The sequence below is a fragment of the Labeo rohita genome, chromosome 11 (genome assembly GCF_022985175.1).
Source record: "Labeo rohita strain BAU-BD-2019 chromosome 11, IGBB_LRoh.1.0, whole genome shotgun sequence".
NCBI lineage: Eukaryota > Metazoa > Chordata > Actinopteri > Cypriniformes > Cyprinidae > Labeo > Labeo rohita.
The window spans coordinates 8,195,120-8,211,103 of record NC_066879.1 but is presented as its reverse complement, the minus strand read 5'-3'; the positions used below and the strand labels follow the sequence as shown (position 1 = coordinate 8,211,103).

General features: G+C 32.4%; 1 protein-coding gene across 1 annotated transcript in view; it reads left to right on the top strand.

The window, feature by feature from the left end:
- The first annotated feature begins 1,209 nt into the window (after positions 1 to 1,209).
- Positions 1,210 to 15,984, top strand: part of wdr18 (WD repeat domain 18) — an 81,934-nt gene continuing 67,159 nt past the window's right edge. The window contains exons 1-3 of the mRNA XM_051122300.1: positions 1,210 to 1,473; positions 3,706 to 3,816; positions 7,431 to 7,564. Coding sequence (XP_050978257.1) covers positions 1,264 to 1,473; positions 3,706 to 3,816; positions 7,431 to 7,564 — 455 coding nt within the window. The 5' untranslated portion in view covers positions 1,210 to 1,263. The remainder of the gene's footprint in view (positions 1,474 to 3,705; positions 3,817 to 7,430; positions 7,565 to 15,984) is intronic.

Here is a 15,984-nt window from a genome sequence, read left to right as displayed (position 1 = left end):
AACACGCACTCACCTGTACACACAAGCAGAACAACAACAAAATGTATATACTATCCACCTACAAAACAGCTTGTTTTGCTGCTTAATATTGCAAATTGGTGTGTCTTACTGTATTATTTTAAAGTATTCTTTTAATTATAAACACACTGGTTTACAGTGCAAACAGTTTTACCATTTACTGCACGTTGTTATTCTTCACATTATTGATGGTTAATGAACAGGAAGTCTCATCTATAGGCTTACTTCAGTTTTACTGTTTACTGCATGTTGTCATTCTTCTCGTTATTTCCCTATAGCGGATAATGAACCGGAAGTCTCACCCATAGGTTTACTTCTGCTGTTAAAGAAAAAGGTGGATAGTCTACCTTTAAATTCATAAAAATACGCCATAAAAATACGGTAACTTATAACGCATCTGTGATTAAAATGAGGTCTTTTTTTTTTTCGTGAAAGCTATTCACCTTTTTCTTCTTGTATAAGTGTGAGAGCAGCCATTTGTTAATTTTATGGGTCAGGCTTCTGGTGTCATCCATGTCCAGCTATTTTTAGCTGTACAAAACAGCTCGTTTTGCTGCTTGATATTGCAAATTTGTGTCTCCCCTGGTGAAAAAACCAGCATATGCTGGTAGGTATGTTTTGATGCTGGGATGCTGGTTAGGTAGGATTTGATGCTGGTTTATGCTGGTCCTTAGCTGGTTTAAGCTGGTCCTTTGCTGGTTTTTGCTGGTCAAGGACTAGCATGAACCAGCAAAGGACCAGCTTAAACCAGCATCAAAACCTACCTAACCAGCATCCCAGCATCAAAACATACCTACCAGCATATGCTGGTTTTTTCACCAGGGTCTTACCATGTTATTTTAATGTATGATTTAATTATGAACACACTTGTTTGTAGTCCAAACGGTTTTACCGTTTACTGCACGTTGTAGGCCACATTTAGGCCACCCTGAAGGGGCGACCCGCTCCCATGTAAATTATAATATATAGACTACTGTTTTTAAGTGTTCTCTTATTAATGTCCATTTAAGCCATTTTAAAAGTATTTTTTATTTAAGTTTAAAAGCTGATACAGTGGTGAAAGTTCCTTCAAATTAGGGGAACATTTAACGAGGCGATTTTACAGCGTAATATACGCAAACACGACATAAACACAGTTGACAGCGTAAAACATCAAAACCCAGCGTCCCTTGCTTTATGGGAAATGACGTTGCGCAGACCCGCCCCTCGTCGCCTTCCAAAATAATCGCGCTTTGTGTATCCAACATGTCGGCGCCCGTGGAGGTAGTTCTGTCTGCGGATTCAGCGGGTCAGCTGTTTAACTGCGCGGTTTACGACCCTCATTCCGGGTCAGAATTCTTGTCCTATCGCGGGGGTAACACTTCCTCCAGGTCTTTAACAGTCCTGAACGGAGAATACATATTAGGAGCTCAACTCGGCAAGAACTTCATCAACGTGTGGGAGATCCAAAGAAAGGTGGGTAGAGCTGCTGCATGTAGTTATTACTAATAAATACGCATCACTGATGTTACACTCAATCAATAAGTGATAAATAGAGTTTTTCAGAACAAGCGTTTTTCAGTTTATTTAGAAAAGTAAATACATAAAGAGCTTTGTTTGTTAATGAACAAACTGTCAAGCTGTGACAGCGAAGAATTTATAGTTTTTGTATAATTAGTGTACATGCATTTTATGATCCTATTAAAATATTACATGTAAGTACTTTTTACAATCTGTTACATTGTACTAGCATATAAGTGAAAGTAAAAAAGGTTGAAATTGTGAAAAATAAATAAAAATAAATACAAGTATTAACTTAAATCACATCATAAATCACAAGCGTGTTATTTGTCAGCATATTGTGCACCGTGCAGTCATCACTGGCAATATAAAGTCCAGCTCATCATATTTTAATAAGTTTTATGCTATATAGGTCATTCCAGGATTGTAATTTAAGAAGATCCACTAGTATGGTCTTTCTGTCAAAACCCCTTGTCCATGAATTAAGCATGTTTTATTAGATTATGCTGGTTTTAACCCTGCAAGAAACCTTTTTTTTACCCAGTTAACACTTTTAAAGAAATGTTTAACAGTGTTAAACCAAATATACTTTTAGAGTTTTTAAGCAAAAATAGATTATGTAGTTATAATATTACATTTTCTCTGCAAAAAATAGCCATGAAAGCTGGCATGGTGTTAAAAAACAAACAAACAAACATACAAACACTAATAGCATTATTTAAATTAGGGCTGTCAAAGGGTTAATCATGGTTCATTGCATATAAAATAAAAGTTTGACTTTGCCTAATATGTGTGTGTGCTGTGTGTAATTATGATGTATATATAAATACAAACACATTCGTGTATATATTTAAGAAATATTTAAAAGTATATAAATAAAATAAATCTTTTTTTTGTACATAAATGACAAATTTCTCTTAAATATATACATTAATTTGTGTGTATTTATATTCCAGTTATTTATTTAGATTCCAAATTACATGAGAGAAGTTAGTGACGTGATCCATTATGTTACACATTTTATGTAATATTATCAGACAACTGTTGGATTACTTTTGAACTTGTTTATCACATTGATTTAAATAGGATAATCTTGTACCACACTGATATAAGATACAAAGAGTAATTGTTATTTACAACATGAATTTATTAATTAAACATTAAACATTTATATTACATCAAGGTTTCCAAAATTGGGGTTTGTGAAGGAGCTGCCGAGGGTGGTTATGAGTTTAATTAAAAGCTAATAGTTAAATAAATCATACAAATGTTAAATTAAAATAAGTCATTTTAAAATTCAAATCAAAATAAAACACTTACTTAAAAATTTAATTTTATTGTTTACCTACGTCATGTGACCATAACCAATGTCAGCGAACTGTGAATGTGCAAATGTGATTCTTAACTTTTAAAATATTTATTTTAAAATCTCATGAATATTTAAATATATTAGGAGAAAGACGATCAGATGACAAAACAGCTGGTGAATTCGTGAATTTCTGCATTTTAGTATGTTTGAAAGACATAGAAATACATGGTTTATTTACATACGGTGTGATAATTCAAATAAAAATTAATGTGTTCATCAGTAGTTGATATAATGTTAAAACACTTCTTAAACCTAAATGATTTTTGTAAATCCAGTGGTCAAATGAAGTGTCACCATCTGACTAATGATAGGTCTTTGCGTGAATGTCCACAAAAATGGAAGACTTTCTGTATATTTATGTAGTAGGCTACTTTAGAAGGGAACATTTAAACAATGAAAAAGAGGAGTTAGGGAGAACCAAATTATAAATAAAGTATTGCTATTGTGTAAATAATATGTAATCATGTAATTCATAATAAAGTAACTGTAGTCTGATTATGAGTATTTTAAAATGTAATTTATTCTAATTACAAGTACTTGTAAATGAAGCTGAAAAGGCACCTGTCAAAAATGTAAAGATGTGAAGAATATAAAACTTTTTACAGCCAGAAATATGTGCTCAAATGTAACTCATTACTCTGCTACCTGCAGTATTTAAACTTCAGATCTAAGTAAGTTTAATGAATCTGTGACAGTCTGTTATAGTTGTTACTAGTTGTTGTTTGTGGGTTTCAGATTGAAAATATTGTGTGAGCACTTCTGAATGCTCTGAATTCTGCTTGGGAAAAACTCTAATTCTGCACATCACTATCTTTCAGGACCAGCTGCAGCAGAAGATTGTGTGTCCCGGGATCGTTACGTGTCTCTGTGCATCTCCTGATGGACTCCATGTACTGGCAGGCATTGCTGAAACTATATACCTGTGGGAGGTGAGGAGACATCAAGGAATATTACACTGTATTATTTTTGGGGCGATAAATAAAAAATTCATAACTGAAGAAAGACTGATTGTGTAATATGAAATTATTTAGAGATGTTAGTTCAGGTTGTAAAATGTCAAATAATGTGATTCCTCAAAAAATGTAATAATTTCTGGCAATATCTTATAATACTGATCGGGCCACCGCCGCGTTGTCACGATAGTTTATTATTTGCACGTGTTTTTTAACCTTGATGATTTTGAAATTTTAAGCGATCACAGTGAGACGCATCTCTAATGGACAAATAACCTACAAAAATATTAGCTTTGTAGCTTTAAAGGAGAAGTCCACTTACAGAACGACAATTTACAAATAATTTACTCACCCCCTTGTCATTCTTGATGTTCATGTCTTTCTTTCTTCAGTCGTAAATAAATTATGTTTTTTGAGGAAACATTTCAGCATTTTTCTCCATATAATGGACTAATATGGTGCCCCGATTTTCCAAAATGCAGTTTAAATGCGGCTTCAAACGATCCCAAATGCAGTTGTAAACGATCCCAGCCGAGAAAGCAGCGTCTTATCCAGCATAACGATCGGTTATTTTCATAAAAATAATACAATTTATATACTTTTTAATGCCAAACGCTCATCTTGTCTTACGCTGCCTGGACTGTTTTTGTTCCTGTTCAGGACAGTTAGGATATGTTGCAAACTCCCATCGCATGTTCTCCCATAACTTCAAAATCGTCCTATATCACTGTTTTACCTTTTTTGTTAAGAGTGTTTGATCTTCTTTGCATGTTCACTTTGCAAAGTCTGGCTCGGAACTTCTGCAGCGATGTAGGATGATTTTGAAATGATTTTTGAAGTTGAGGGAGAAAATATATTGTTTTGAGTCAGAATACACAGAGTTCAGGGAGAGAAAGGCAAGACGAGCGTTTGAGATTAAAAAGTATTTAAATTGTATTTTTTTAAAATGAAAATAACTGATCGTTTTACTAGATAAGATGCTTCTTTCTCGGCTGGGATTGTTTGAAGCCGCATTTAAACTGCATTTTGAAAGTTCAGAATCGGGGCACCAATGAAGTCCATTATATGGAGGAAAATGCAGAAATGTTTTCCTCAAAAAACATAATTTCTTTACGAATGAAGAAAGAAAGACATGAACATCTTGGATGACATGGGGGTGAGTACATTATATGTGAATCTTTGTTTCGGAAGTGGACTTATCCTTTAACAATGATCAAAACAATTTATACAGTGGAGACAGATGCACCGATCAACCGGATATATATTTCAATCGATCTCTTGTTCTGGGCTTGCACACAAACTGCATGCAATCTTCTTTCAAAAAGTCATGTGTGTGTAGAAATATGACGAACTCTTTAGACATCCGTTAACAGAGGCCAAAGACTCACAAAGAGAAAAAACGAATGCAAAGAGAAAAAAAATACTGTAGCAGGCAGAACAAGATCACGGTGCACAGTGCGCGAAATATTATCCTAAATATTGAATCTGTGGTTTATGAGAATTTATCTGAGGGGAACTGACTGCTTACATAGCGTTTTCTTTTCATTTGCCCATGTATGATGTATTTAAAGGGGTCATCGGATGACCATTTTCCACAGGTTGATATGATTCTTTAGGATCTTAATGAAAAGTCTCTAATATACTTTGATTAAAAATTCTCAATGGTTTTGTAAAACAACACCCTTTTTTCCTTGCCAAAATCAGCTCTGCAAAAATCATCTCATTCTAAGGGATTGTTCCTTTAAATGCAAATGAGCTCTGCTCACCCCACCCCTCTCTTCTCTCTGTGGAATGACGATTTTGTTTACATTAGCCACATTTAGCCGCTAAACTTCCTAACTACCACGTTATAAGGAAAGGCGATCGCAAAGATTCCTAAAAAAACCCTTATACTCACTTCTGCTGTTAGTGAAGCTGGATCATGAATGATTCGCATGAACACAGACGGATATATGTAGATCGGGAGGCGCATTCCCTTCACAAACAAACGTAATCCACTGCATCTTCAGCGGCTCAGATGTCGGGAGTAAATGACGACCACTATGTTCATTATTACATCCAGCAACACAACACCTCAATCACTCAATCTGAGATATTCTTGTCTAATTTACATCCCTGCTCTGGCATCAAAACATGGAAAATTACTGGACTGTGACAGCTGGTCTAAGGTAAGAGCTCATGTCAATCAACTATTGTGGGAGTGGCCTCTGTCAGGCATCTGAGAATGGCTCGATTTGAAAAAGGTGATATTATTTTTACAGATTCATTAAAAACCACTGCATGGATTTGTATCATTATAGGGTAGATTTGTACATACACTGCCAACACACATTAATGTTCAAACAACATGAAAAAGTGAACTTAGCATCCGATGACCCCTTTAAAGAAGCCTTCATAAGCACAGAGCTGCTTTGTTTACAGTGGTAACCATAGAAACGTAATATCACTCTTATTCCATAAGCGCCACCTGCTGGCAAAGACTGAGTTTGTGCTCTTTCAGTCTGTGTGCTGTTTTTCCTTAAATCATCTTTTCATTTTTAATAAAATATTAATAATAATAAATGTTTTTTTTGAACAAACAAATAATGGCCGCGTCCGAAAGCCTAGTCAGCTGACTTGCTACCTCGCTGCCCTATCAGGCAGTTACTACCTAACGGTTAAGTTGTACATTTTGTAGAAAAACTATCTTAAACAGTATAAATGATTTAATAATACTTAAATACATAATACTTAAAGACCGCAGTGTCATTGTCATTGAAAGTCTGTGCGTCAGAAAAGAGAGTGACATTTTTTAGTGGCTGTTTCGTTGTTATTGGTAGAATATTGTAAATATTATTCTTATTTACTACTCATTTAAACCCTTTTAACATTTTTTTTAAATTCTGTTATTACAAACCATATTATTTATTATGCTTTTTACACTATTACTATTCATAAAGTATATCATGGTGAAGATCTCATCTATTATATAAAGTAACAAGTTTAATTTCACCAGAATATCTTTAGCTATATAGCCTATATGATGCACACGCACAGGATTGTGGAAAATCGAAGGCAGCGAAGGATACATCTATGCTGCCTTCAATATTCAATCAAAAGAAGGTACCTCCGGAGACAGGAAGCGAAGCAGAATTTGGAATCGGACGTTCCTTGATGCCTTCCTGCCTTGGAATATTGCCTGCGAAGGCAGCATTTTAGGACTTTATTTAGGCTAATAGGTTTAGGTGTGATATCGAAATTGGAATCGAGAATTGTACAGTTTTATTTGGTATGTAAAATTTTGGTGTCATATAAGCTTATTTATTAAAATAAAAGATAACATGAGTCAAAAACAATGATAGCTATTGAACTTTTTTGTTGTAGGGCCAGTGGCAGTTTTGACCGGGCAAGTAAAAGTTGAACCACTTGCCCTACTGGGCCAGTAGAAAAAAATCCTTAGCGTTGAGCCCTGAAAAAGTATATTTATATGAACTTTGCACATATCTTTTAAACTAAAATTTATTGTGGATGCGCTTATTTGTCATTGACTCCTAGGACAGGGGCAATATTTATTTTCATCATGAACTTTAACTTTTAATCTATTCTAACAGATGTCAACAGGAAATTTGCTGGCCATTTTGAGTCGACACTATCAGGACGTGAGTTGCGTCCGTTTCACTGATGACAGCAGTCATTTTGTGTCGGGAGGGAAGGACAATCTGGCTCTCATTTGGAATCTCTCCAGGTGTGTTAAAAGCTTCAATCATCATTTCTCTTTTGTTTTCAACGTTAATTGTGGTTATGTGTCTTGACCCTAATGAGTGACTGCAAATCTATAGAGGTTTCCTCGGTTATCACAGTTACACATGCAGGAAGTTGTATTGAAGTATGTTTTTGTCTGTTTGACTTGAGTAATGAACTGTCTAGAACTTGGCTGATTTATAGAAAAGTGGTGAAGTCCAAAAAAAGCATTTATTTTAATACTTTAGCTTGCTCTTCTCCCATAATACACCAAGCCCTTTAAGTGACATAATACAATTAGGTAAAGACTTAAAAAGTTTTAAAGGTGACATTGTTAAATTGCTGCTCATCTTCTAATATTCAGTGTTTGGCAGGAGTGTGTTGTGGAACTCCATCTGAACCTCGGGAATATTGAGAGATGAGACTAGAATATTAATGCAAAACAGTGAATAGAAAACAAAGCAAGTGGTTTTAGTTTGGCCTCTGAGATCAAAAACAAATCAGTTATTTTTTTATTTATATATATTTTTTGTTGTGTGTATATATAAGATGCGCATATATATATATATATATATATATATATATATATATATATATATATATATACTGTGAAATAAATATTCTTATAATTAATAGCTAATGCTTTTGTAATTATGCATCAGTTTCATTAATTTAGAAAATTGAATATAATGAAAATAGTTTCTCATACTGCAGAAGCATTTAAAATTAATTAGTAAATGGAAAAGCTGGTCAATAAACTATTACAATATATACACAATAATTTTTTATACAGCAACTATCCATTTAATATTTCATTTAAAAATAAAAGTGTAAACTTTGTTTGTTTGTTTATGTATTTATTTTTTGCATGCTGACATTATTTTAATTATTTTAATATGTAAAACATATGTTTTACTTCTGGGCTTGTTATACAGTAATGAAAATCATCCTGTCCTATCCTGACATGATAATTATTTTAAAAATGTAATTTGAATTTTAAATGTATTCATTAAATTAACTGTATTTAAAAAAAAAAAAAAATATATATATATATATATATATATATTTATATATATATATGTTTGTGAGTATATGTGTGTGTGTGTATATGCATATATTATATAATTTTCTTTTTTTCATTTCTGATTTTTATGACACAGCATGGTTAGTTTAGGTTGTAAAATATTATTGATGTTGTTATCTAAAACTATGAAAATAGTTCATTAATTTAAATAAAGCTGAAATAAAATAAAATATAAATATCATATGAAAAACAAAGAACTAAAGTAGGTTGAAGTACTAAAGCTAAAATAAATTAAAGCTAAATAAATTATATTTTATATATGTATTTTTTATAATTTATTGTATTTTTAAAATTTAAATGTAAAAATTTAAATAAAAAAATATATATGTGTGTATATATATATATATATATATATATATATATAATGTATACTTGTATACATTTTTATTTTTTTTATTTTAACATGCCAGTTTTTAACAAGACAGTACACCAAATATGTGTCTGGTGTATTGTGTGATATCTTTTTTTTTTTTTTTATATATATATATATATATATATATATATATATATATATATGGAAAAATCTTTTTTGTTGTTGTTCTTTTGATTTTTGTTATGAAATGACTAAGGCATGTCCTTTCTCAGGCTTTCTAAAACAGGGCTTCTTCCACATTACGTCCAGTAGATGGCGCCGTGAGTATTTTCAATATTTTCCAACAGGTGCAGATGGTGAAATAAATCTAGATAAACAGCCATACATCTCCACTTTGTTTCAAGATGGTTTTAAGAACATCTCAACCAGAGTAATTAAGATATAAAGCATGTGAAAAACGACTTTCGATTGGCTGCAGCTCTCGTTTCTCTAATCTCAGGCGTTTTTTCACTGCTTTCAGATACAATGCTTCAATTCAGCTTCCAAACTGTTTGTGTTCAGCCGATCTGTCCGTCTCTATTGTGCTGTGCTGTTATTGTTATCGATCTGAAATAACGTACTTTGAAGCCGTAGAGGTGAGACTGATGAGCAAAGACGTTTACCTCAAGGCTTTCCGAGCACGATCAATTATGAGAAATGCCCAAACTTGTGGTGTGTTTTTGAAGGCTTGCAGTTTGAGGCTCCCTGCTGTATTTTACTGACGTAACAGCTGAAGGTTGAAGGAGAAGATCAGTGATATCTGGCAATCATGTTTGTTTGATGGCATTAGTTAAGGTAAACCAGGCCCACAGGCTGCAATATATGAAAGCAGGAGGCAGGAGAGAGCTGCACAGCCATCAAACCAGGATGAATAATTCAGCGTCTGTCTCTGAGTTTTGAAAGGAGATGACGCGCATCTATTATTCTGTATCTGTACCGCTCGACAGAATAACCTCTCAGCCATCACTATAATCAGCATTGCCTGACCCTCACATGCTGCTGAGAGGTCTCGACTTCAGAAATCACACACAGATGCGTGAGTTCACTGTGCTCCGTTTCACCTATAGTGAGCCGACTATCTAGATGGCAGTTCAGAGCCCAGAATTGCATAAAATTCTTTTGAACGTGCCCGTGATGTCAAAATATGCTTGACTCTGCAGTAAATGTCACATTTCTCGGGAACCTTTGTCAGCATAGAACATGGGAGGTCTATTATGGGTTAATGATGCTCTTTTTTTTTTCTCTAATTTATTTATATATTTAAAAATACATAAAAATGCAGCCCATACACACATAAATACACTCTTCATTTGAGTATGTTTTTATTTCTGATTTAAAGTTTACTTTTATTTATTTTTAATGAATTTAAACTAGTGCTGTCAAATCAACTAAACGCGATTAACTGCATCCAAAATAAAAGTTTGTGTTTACTTAATATGTGTATTGTATACATATAAATATATGCATTACACACAAAAATTATGTAAACACAAACTTTTATTGTGGATTAATCGCATCCAGAATAACAGTACTAAAACTCAAAAAACTCTCCAGAAAAAAAAACTCTTATTAAAATAAATTTAATGATGTTTTTTAAAAAATTGAATTAGTTTGACATTATTTTGTTATTCAAAGTCATGCCTATTAAACTAGCAGATCATTTGATATTTTGATGACACAGGTTGTAAATTGTTGTTTAGTGATGTTAATGATCTGTAGAACTGAGACTAAATTAGTTTGAATTCATTTAAATAAAGCTGAAATAAATAAAATAGAAATATCAGATAAAAAACGAAAAATTGTTGCCTTGGCAAACAACTGAAATAAAGTTTAAGAACTAAAAACTGAAAATAACAACTTTAAAAGACATTTTAGACTATTTCATTTTAGACAGCATGGTTAGTTTGGGTTGTAAAATATCATTTAGTGATGTTACTATGATTTAAAACTGAGATTTAAACTATTAAAAATAATTTAAATAAATCATTGTATTAATTAAAATAAAGTAAATTGACAATTTGAAATAAAAAGTAAAATATAAATATCAGATGAAAAAACAAAAATTGTTGCCTTGGCAAATAACAAAAAAGTAGGTTGAAGAAGTACTAAAACTAAAATAAAAATAAACTAAAGCTAAATAAATAAATAAATAAATAACAATGTTAAAACTTAAACTAAAATTAAAATGAAATAAAAAATTATATATATATTGTATAAAAATAAATGAAATAATAAATATTATAATTCAATAATCCCAAAAATAACTAAATGATAAATAAATAAATAAATAAATAAATAAATACCAATATTACAACTAAAATTAAAATGAAATACAAATTAAATGTATATAATATTGTATAAAAAATAAATAAAATAATAAATACCATAGTTTAATAATTCAAAAATATCACTGATGTCATGTGGCACGACTTTCCAAAAATGGTATTGATGAATATTTAGAAAGTAATATCTTGTTACTTTTTGATTTGGTTACAACGCATGACATTAAAAACATTTTTTTTTTTCTGAAATAAGAAACAAACTACTTTTGATTTTTAATTATTATTTTTTTTATTATTTATTGGCCTGTTTAGATAGGGATGGTACAAAAATCATGATTCCAGCCAGAAGAAGCTGAAAAATATGCATTGTACATAGAGAGTATAACATATGCTAATTTGCATCAAAAGTAATAATAATTAAATTAATTTAATAATTAATCAAACTATTTTAAGGTTACTTCCAACCCTATCAACATATAATTTGAAGGAAAAAAACAAAACAATAATTAAAATTTGTTAAACATCTGGAAATATTTGTAAAGAGCTTCTTCTATGTAAATGGCAGTTGTTTAGCTGGAGCATTCACCTCTGGAACTACATGACTTCATTTGGATCACGTTTTCTTGTTTGCCGGTTGCATTTACGGTTATTCGTAACAGCACCAGTCTGGGCTCTTATTGATTCCTTAAGCGCGTGTTGTCACCAGCTTAATCGTGTTTGCCCGTAAACATGGGCCCTCTTCTGCACTCGGGTTTCTGCTGTAAGTTGAATCGTGCCCGTTTGTGTAGACTGTGACCTTGCTGCTGAAGGAGCGATGCTAAGTGCAGCGCAGCATGAAGAATGAAGCGCTGTGAATAACGAGGGGAATCTAAAGTGTGAGAGGGACACAGGCTCACTGATAGATGCAGGACAGAGCCAGAGCTTTATCCAATCATAATGGACACACCTATATAGCACACCTTTATGCTCACCAGGGCTGCATTTATTTGATCGAAATATTGTAGAAACAGTAATATTGTGAAATGTTATTACAGTTTAAATTGACTGGTTTCTATGCTGATTTGCTGAACATTTCTTATTAAACATTTTTTTTCCTCAAAGAATCCTGAAAAAATTAATCATGGATTCCACAAAAATATTAAGCAGCACAGCTGTTTTCAACATTGATGATAAACAGCATTTATTTGAAATAAATGTTTTGTAACGTTATAAATGTATTGAATGTTATATATAGTGTAGACAGTTATTGCAAATTGTAATAATATTTCACAGTATTACAGTTTTACTGCAGCCTTGGTGAACAGAAGACACTTTTCAAACACATTAAAAAGACCATTATGTACTTATAACAATACTCACCAAAATATACATGTTTCATTTTATTTTCATAGTTCATTCAGTAAGTGATTTATCTGACAGATTCAAACTAATAATTTAATTTATGAGCCTTTTTAAATCTGATTTAAAAATGGACATATAGCAGTGTTTCCCCCTTCCCACCCAGGAATTACGTGTGCGCAAACGTAGAATTGAATTTATTTTAGCTAAAAAACGCAAGTAAATGATAAGTAATAAAATTAGAACAACAACAAAAAAATTGCCTTCCTAATATGAGGTGATATTTGACTCCTTAAACTGATTAACAGGGGCATTTTTTTTACATTTATAATGGAATTTTTCAAATTTCAAGATTATAAGTATGTAATCTTCTATGTGAAATTCAAAAATGTATATTTATAAGCTTTTTAAAATGTCTGGTTAAAACAATATAAGAAGTAGTACAATAAGAAGGATAGGTTACCAATCATATTAAATTAGTATTAATAAAAAATTAATTTGTACTACAGAGATGGCACAGAAAAACAAAATTGGCTTGTAGGTACATTTTCAGACATTCAGGTGGCATTAGTGCAATTAAATTCATAAATTCGTATTGAGAGTAATGTTTTAAATATAAAAAATTGAATATAGAAATATTAAATAATTAAACTGAAATTATATTTTAAAAATGACACTAAAACTGCCAGTAGGTGGCGGCAAGTCACTGGTTTGATCACTGAATCATTCATTCAATTGATTCATTCGAATGGCTTATTTATTCAGGAATGAAGCAAGTGACTGTCTTTATGAATGGCTAATTGAAGCACTGACTCACTAGATTTGTTTAAAAATGCACTTTCATTCATAAATGTAGGAATCGATAGGCTGAATCAAAATTTTAATTTCACAAGAAGTATCCGATTCCTGACCTTAAGCATCCGATTCTGGATACCCAACCCTATCTGCGTCACTATTAAGATGTCACAGAGAAGCTACAGCTGTGGTGATGATTTTTGGTGTCACCACGAGCCTCGTGTGCTTCAGTATTTGTGTAGTAAACAAAACTGTGTTTCCGCCATTCATACATACAGAGCTAAGCGGAACATGCAGGATTCATATCTACACTTTTTGCATTTTAATATACACAGACACTAGTCCATATCGCGATTCTAATTAAGTGACAGACCCAGTTTTGACTTACTCATCCAAAAATTGATGAATTCCGCAGCATTCCACGCTATAGAGTAAATTTAGTTTTTATGAATGGACTCCCGTCCGCGTTTTCGCGGAGGAAAAATTGTAGACGCGCGTCCATGTAGAGACAGAAATGACATGCCGTCGTGTAAATAAGATAAATAACATAAGACCATTTGGTTTGTTTAATAAAAGAACAAGGTATAGACCTGTTCTATAGGAAAGGTAACCTTAAATGACTTTTGTCTTAAAGAAAAAAGTTATATACACCTACACTGTAAAAAACAATTTGTTGAGTCAATTTAAAATAATTTGTAACCTGGCTGCCTTAAAATTTTAAGTTCAGTATACTCAAAAACAGTTTATTCAACTTGAAATGTTAAATTATACTAAATGACAACTTAGATATTTGAGTTGAATCAACTTAAAATTTTAGGGCAGCTGGGTTACTTACCCATCTAGTTTAGCAAACACAAATATCCAAGTTGTTACTTAGTACAACTTAACATTGCAAGTTGACTAAACTTATTTTAGCTGACTGAACTTAAAATTTTAAGCTGACTTAACAAATTGTGTTTTTTATTTTTTACAGTGTAGGACGGCTTGAGGGGGAGTAAATCATGGGGTAATTTTCAGTTTTGGGTGAACTTTTGAGACTAGGATCAGGTGTGAACTGTTTTGACTTGAGACCAGTGGTTCTTCTGGAACAAAGAAGCCCTATTGTCCCCCATTATATGGTTATGACAAAGCTGCTTGTATTCAGTTTTTTAGTTGAAAGAACCTAGGAGTGTACATATAATACATTAATTAACCTCGATTCACTTTGTGAAACCAGAAGTTTAAAGAACTTTAGCCTGCTATAATAACTTGCATGAAAACAGCAGAAGTGAACTGTGGGCAGAAGGGGAGACATGGCTGCTCACCCAGAACCATGAAACCCAATTAATGCAAATGTAAGTTTCAGTACAAATCAGAAATTATCCTCGCTCTCTCAGACATAAAACCGCAGATGTGTATCACAGATGTTGTCTGAGACAGGTCGGCCCCAGAGCTCACCCAGCGGTGCCACGGCATGCAGCGGTGCTGACAGAATGGGGTTCAATTCTGTCTCATGTCACGTTATCTGTCCTTGTGTTTCCGTCTGGATCTACTTCTCCTCTCTGCATCTCTCTCATCCTATCGTCTTTTTCTTGAAGCTGATTGTTTGGCCAGATGTGTAAACTGTAATTTCTAACAAGTTGAGTTTACTGACTAAATGTTTGAAAACCAATTTTTAAGAAAATTGAAGTTATCATCTAAAACTGAAGATAACGAACTCTTCCTGAATAAATTAGAAAAGTTTTAATAATAATTGTAGTATTTTTTTTCTACAATTAAGTGGTTAATCTTGTAGTAATATTTACTTTTATGATTTAGTTGTTTTATTTAAATTCGGCAAAAATAGGAATATATAAAGACCTACGTTTTACTGTACAAAAATAATACAAAACTTATATATTTCTGTTACATGTTAAACTGTGCTTTTATTTTAACTGGTTGCAGTTTAGTTTCTGTGTGTATACAGTATAATATGATGCTAGTTTTCTCAAATGAATCAGTGAAATTCACTCTTACAGCAAGATTAAATTTATGTGTTCATGTCGTCATATAGTGAGAAGCAGAGGCCAAAAATCATGCGTGCGTCAGTTTTTATGTCCAAAAATCGGCGAATTCCTTGGAGTAAATTCTGTTTATGAATGGACTTGTGATCCCGTCTGTGTTTTTACAGTGGAGAAAATATAGACGCGCGTCCAAGTATAGACAGGAATGATATGCCGTTGTGTAAATAAGAAGCATACCATAAGGTTATTTAGTTTGTTTAATAAAAGATTATAGACCTGTATAGACCTGTGCTATAGGAAAGGTAAGGGGGTGGGGGGGGGCGGTGCGAGAAGGAAAAAAAAAAAGCAAAAAACAGCATTAAAATCATCATTCGCTAATTAATATGTTGTTTATTACATTTGAGTTGTTAAAGACAGACGTTTGCAATTTTTTATAAATATATCATTATTTTTTTTTGTCACCAAAATGTTATTGTTTGTGCATTTTAGAGTTATTTCCAAGAATAGTGGATGTCAGAAGCAGTCATCCAGTACGTGGAGCCAATTTTTTATTATTACATGATTGATAATGTACTTAATATGTTACGTGAA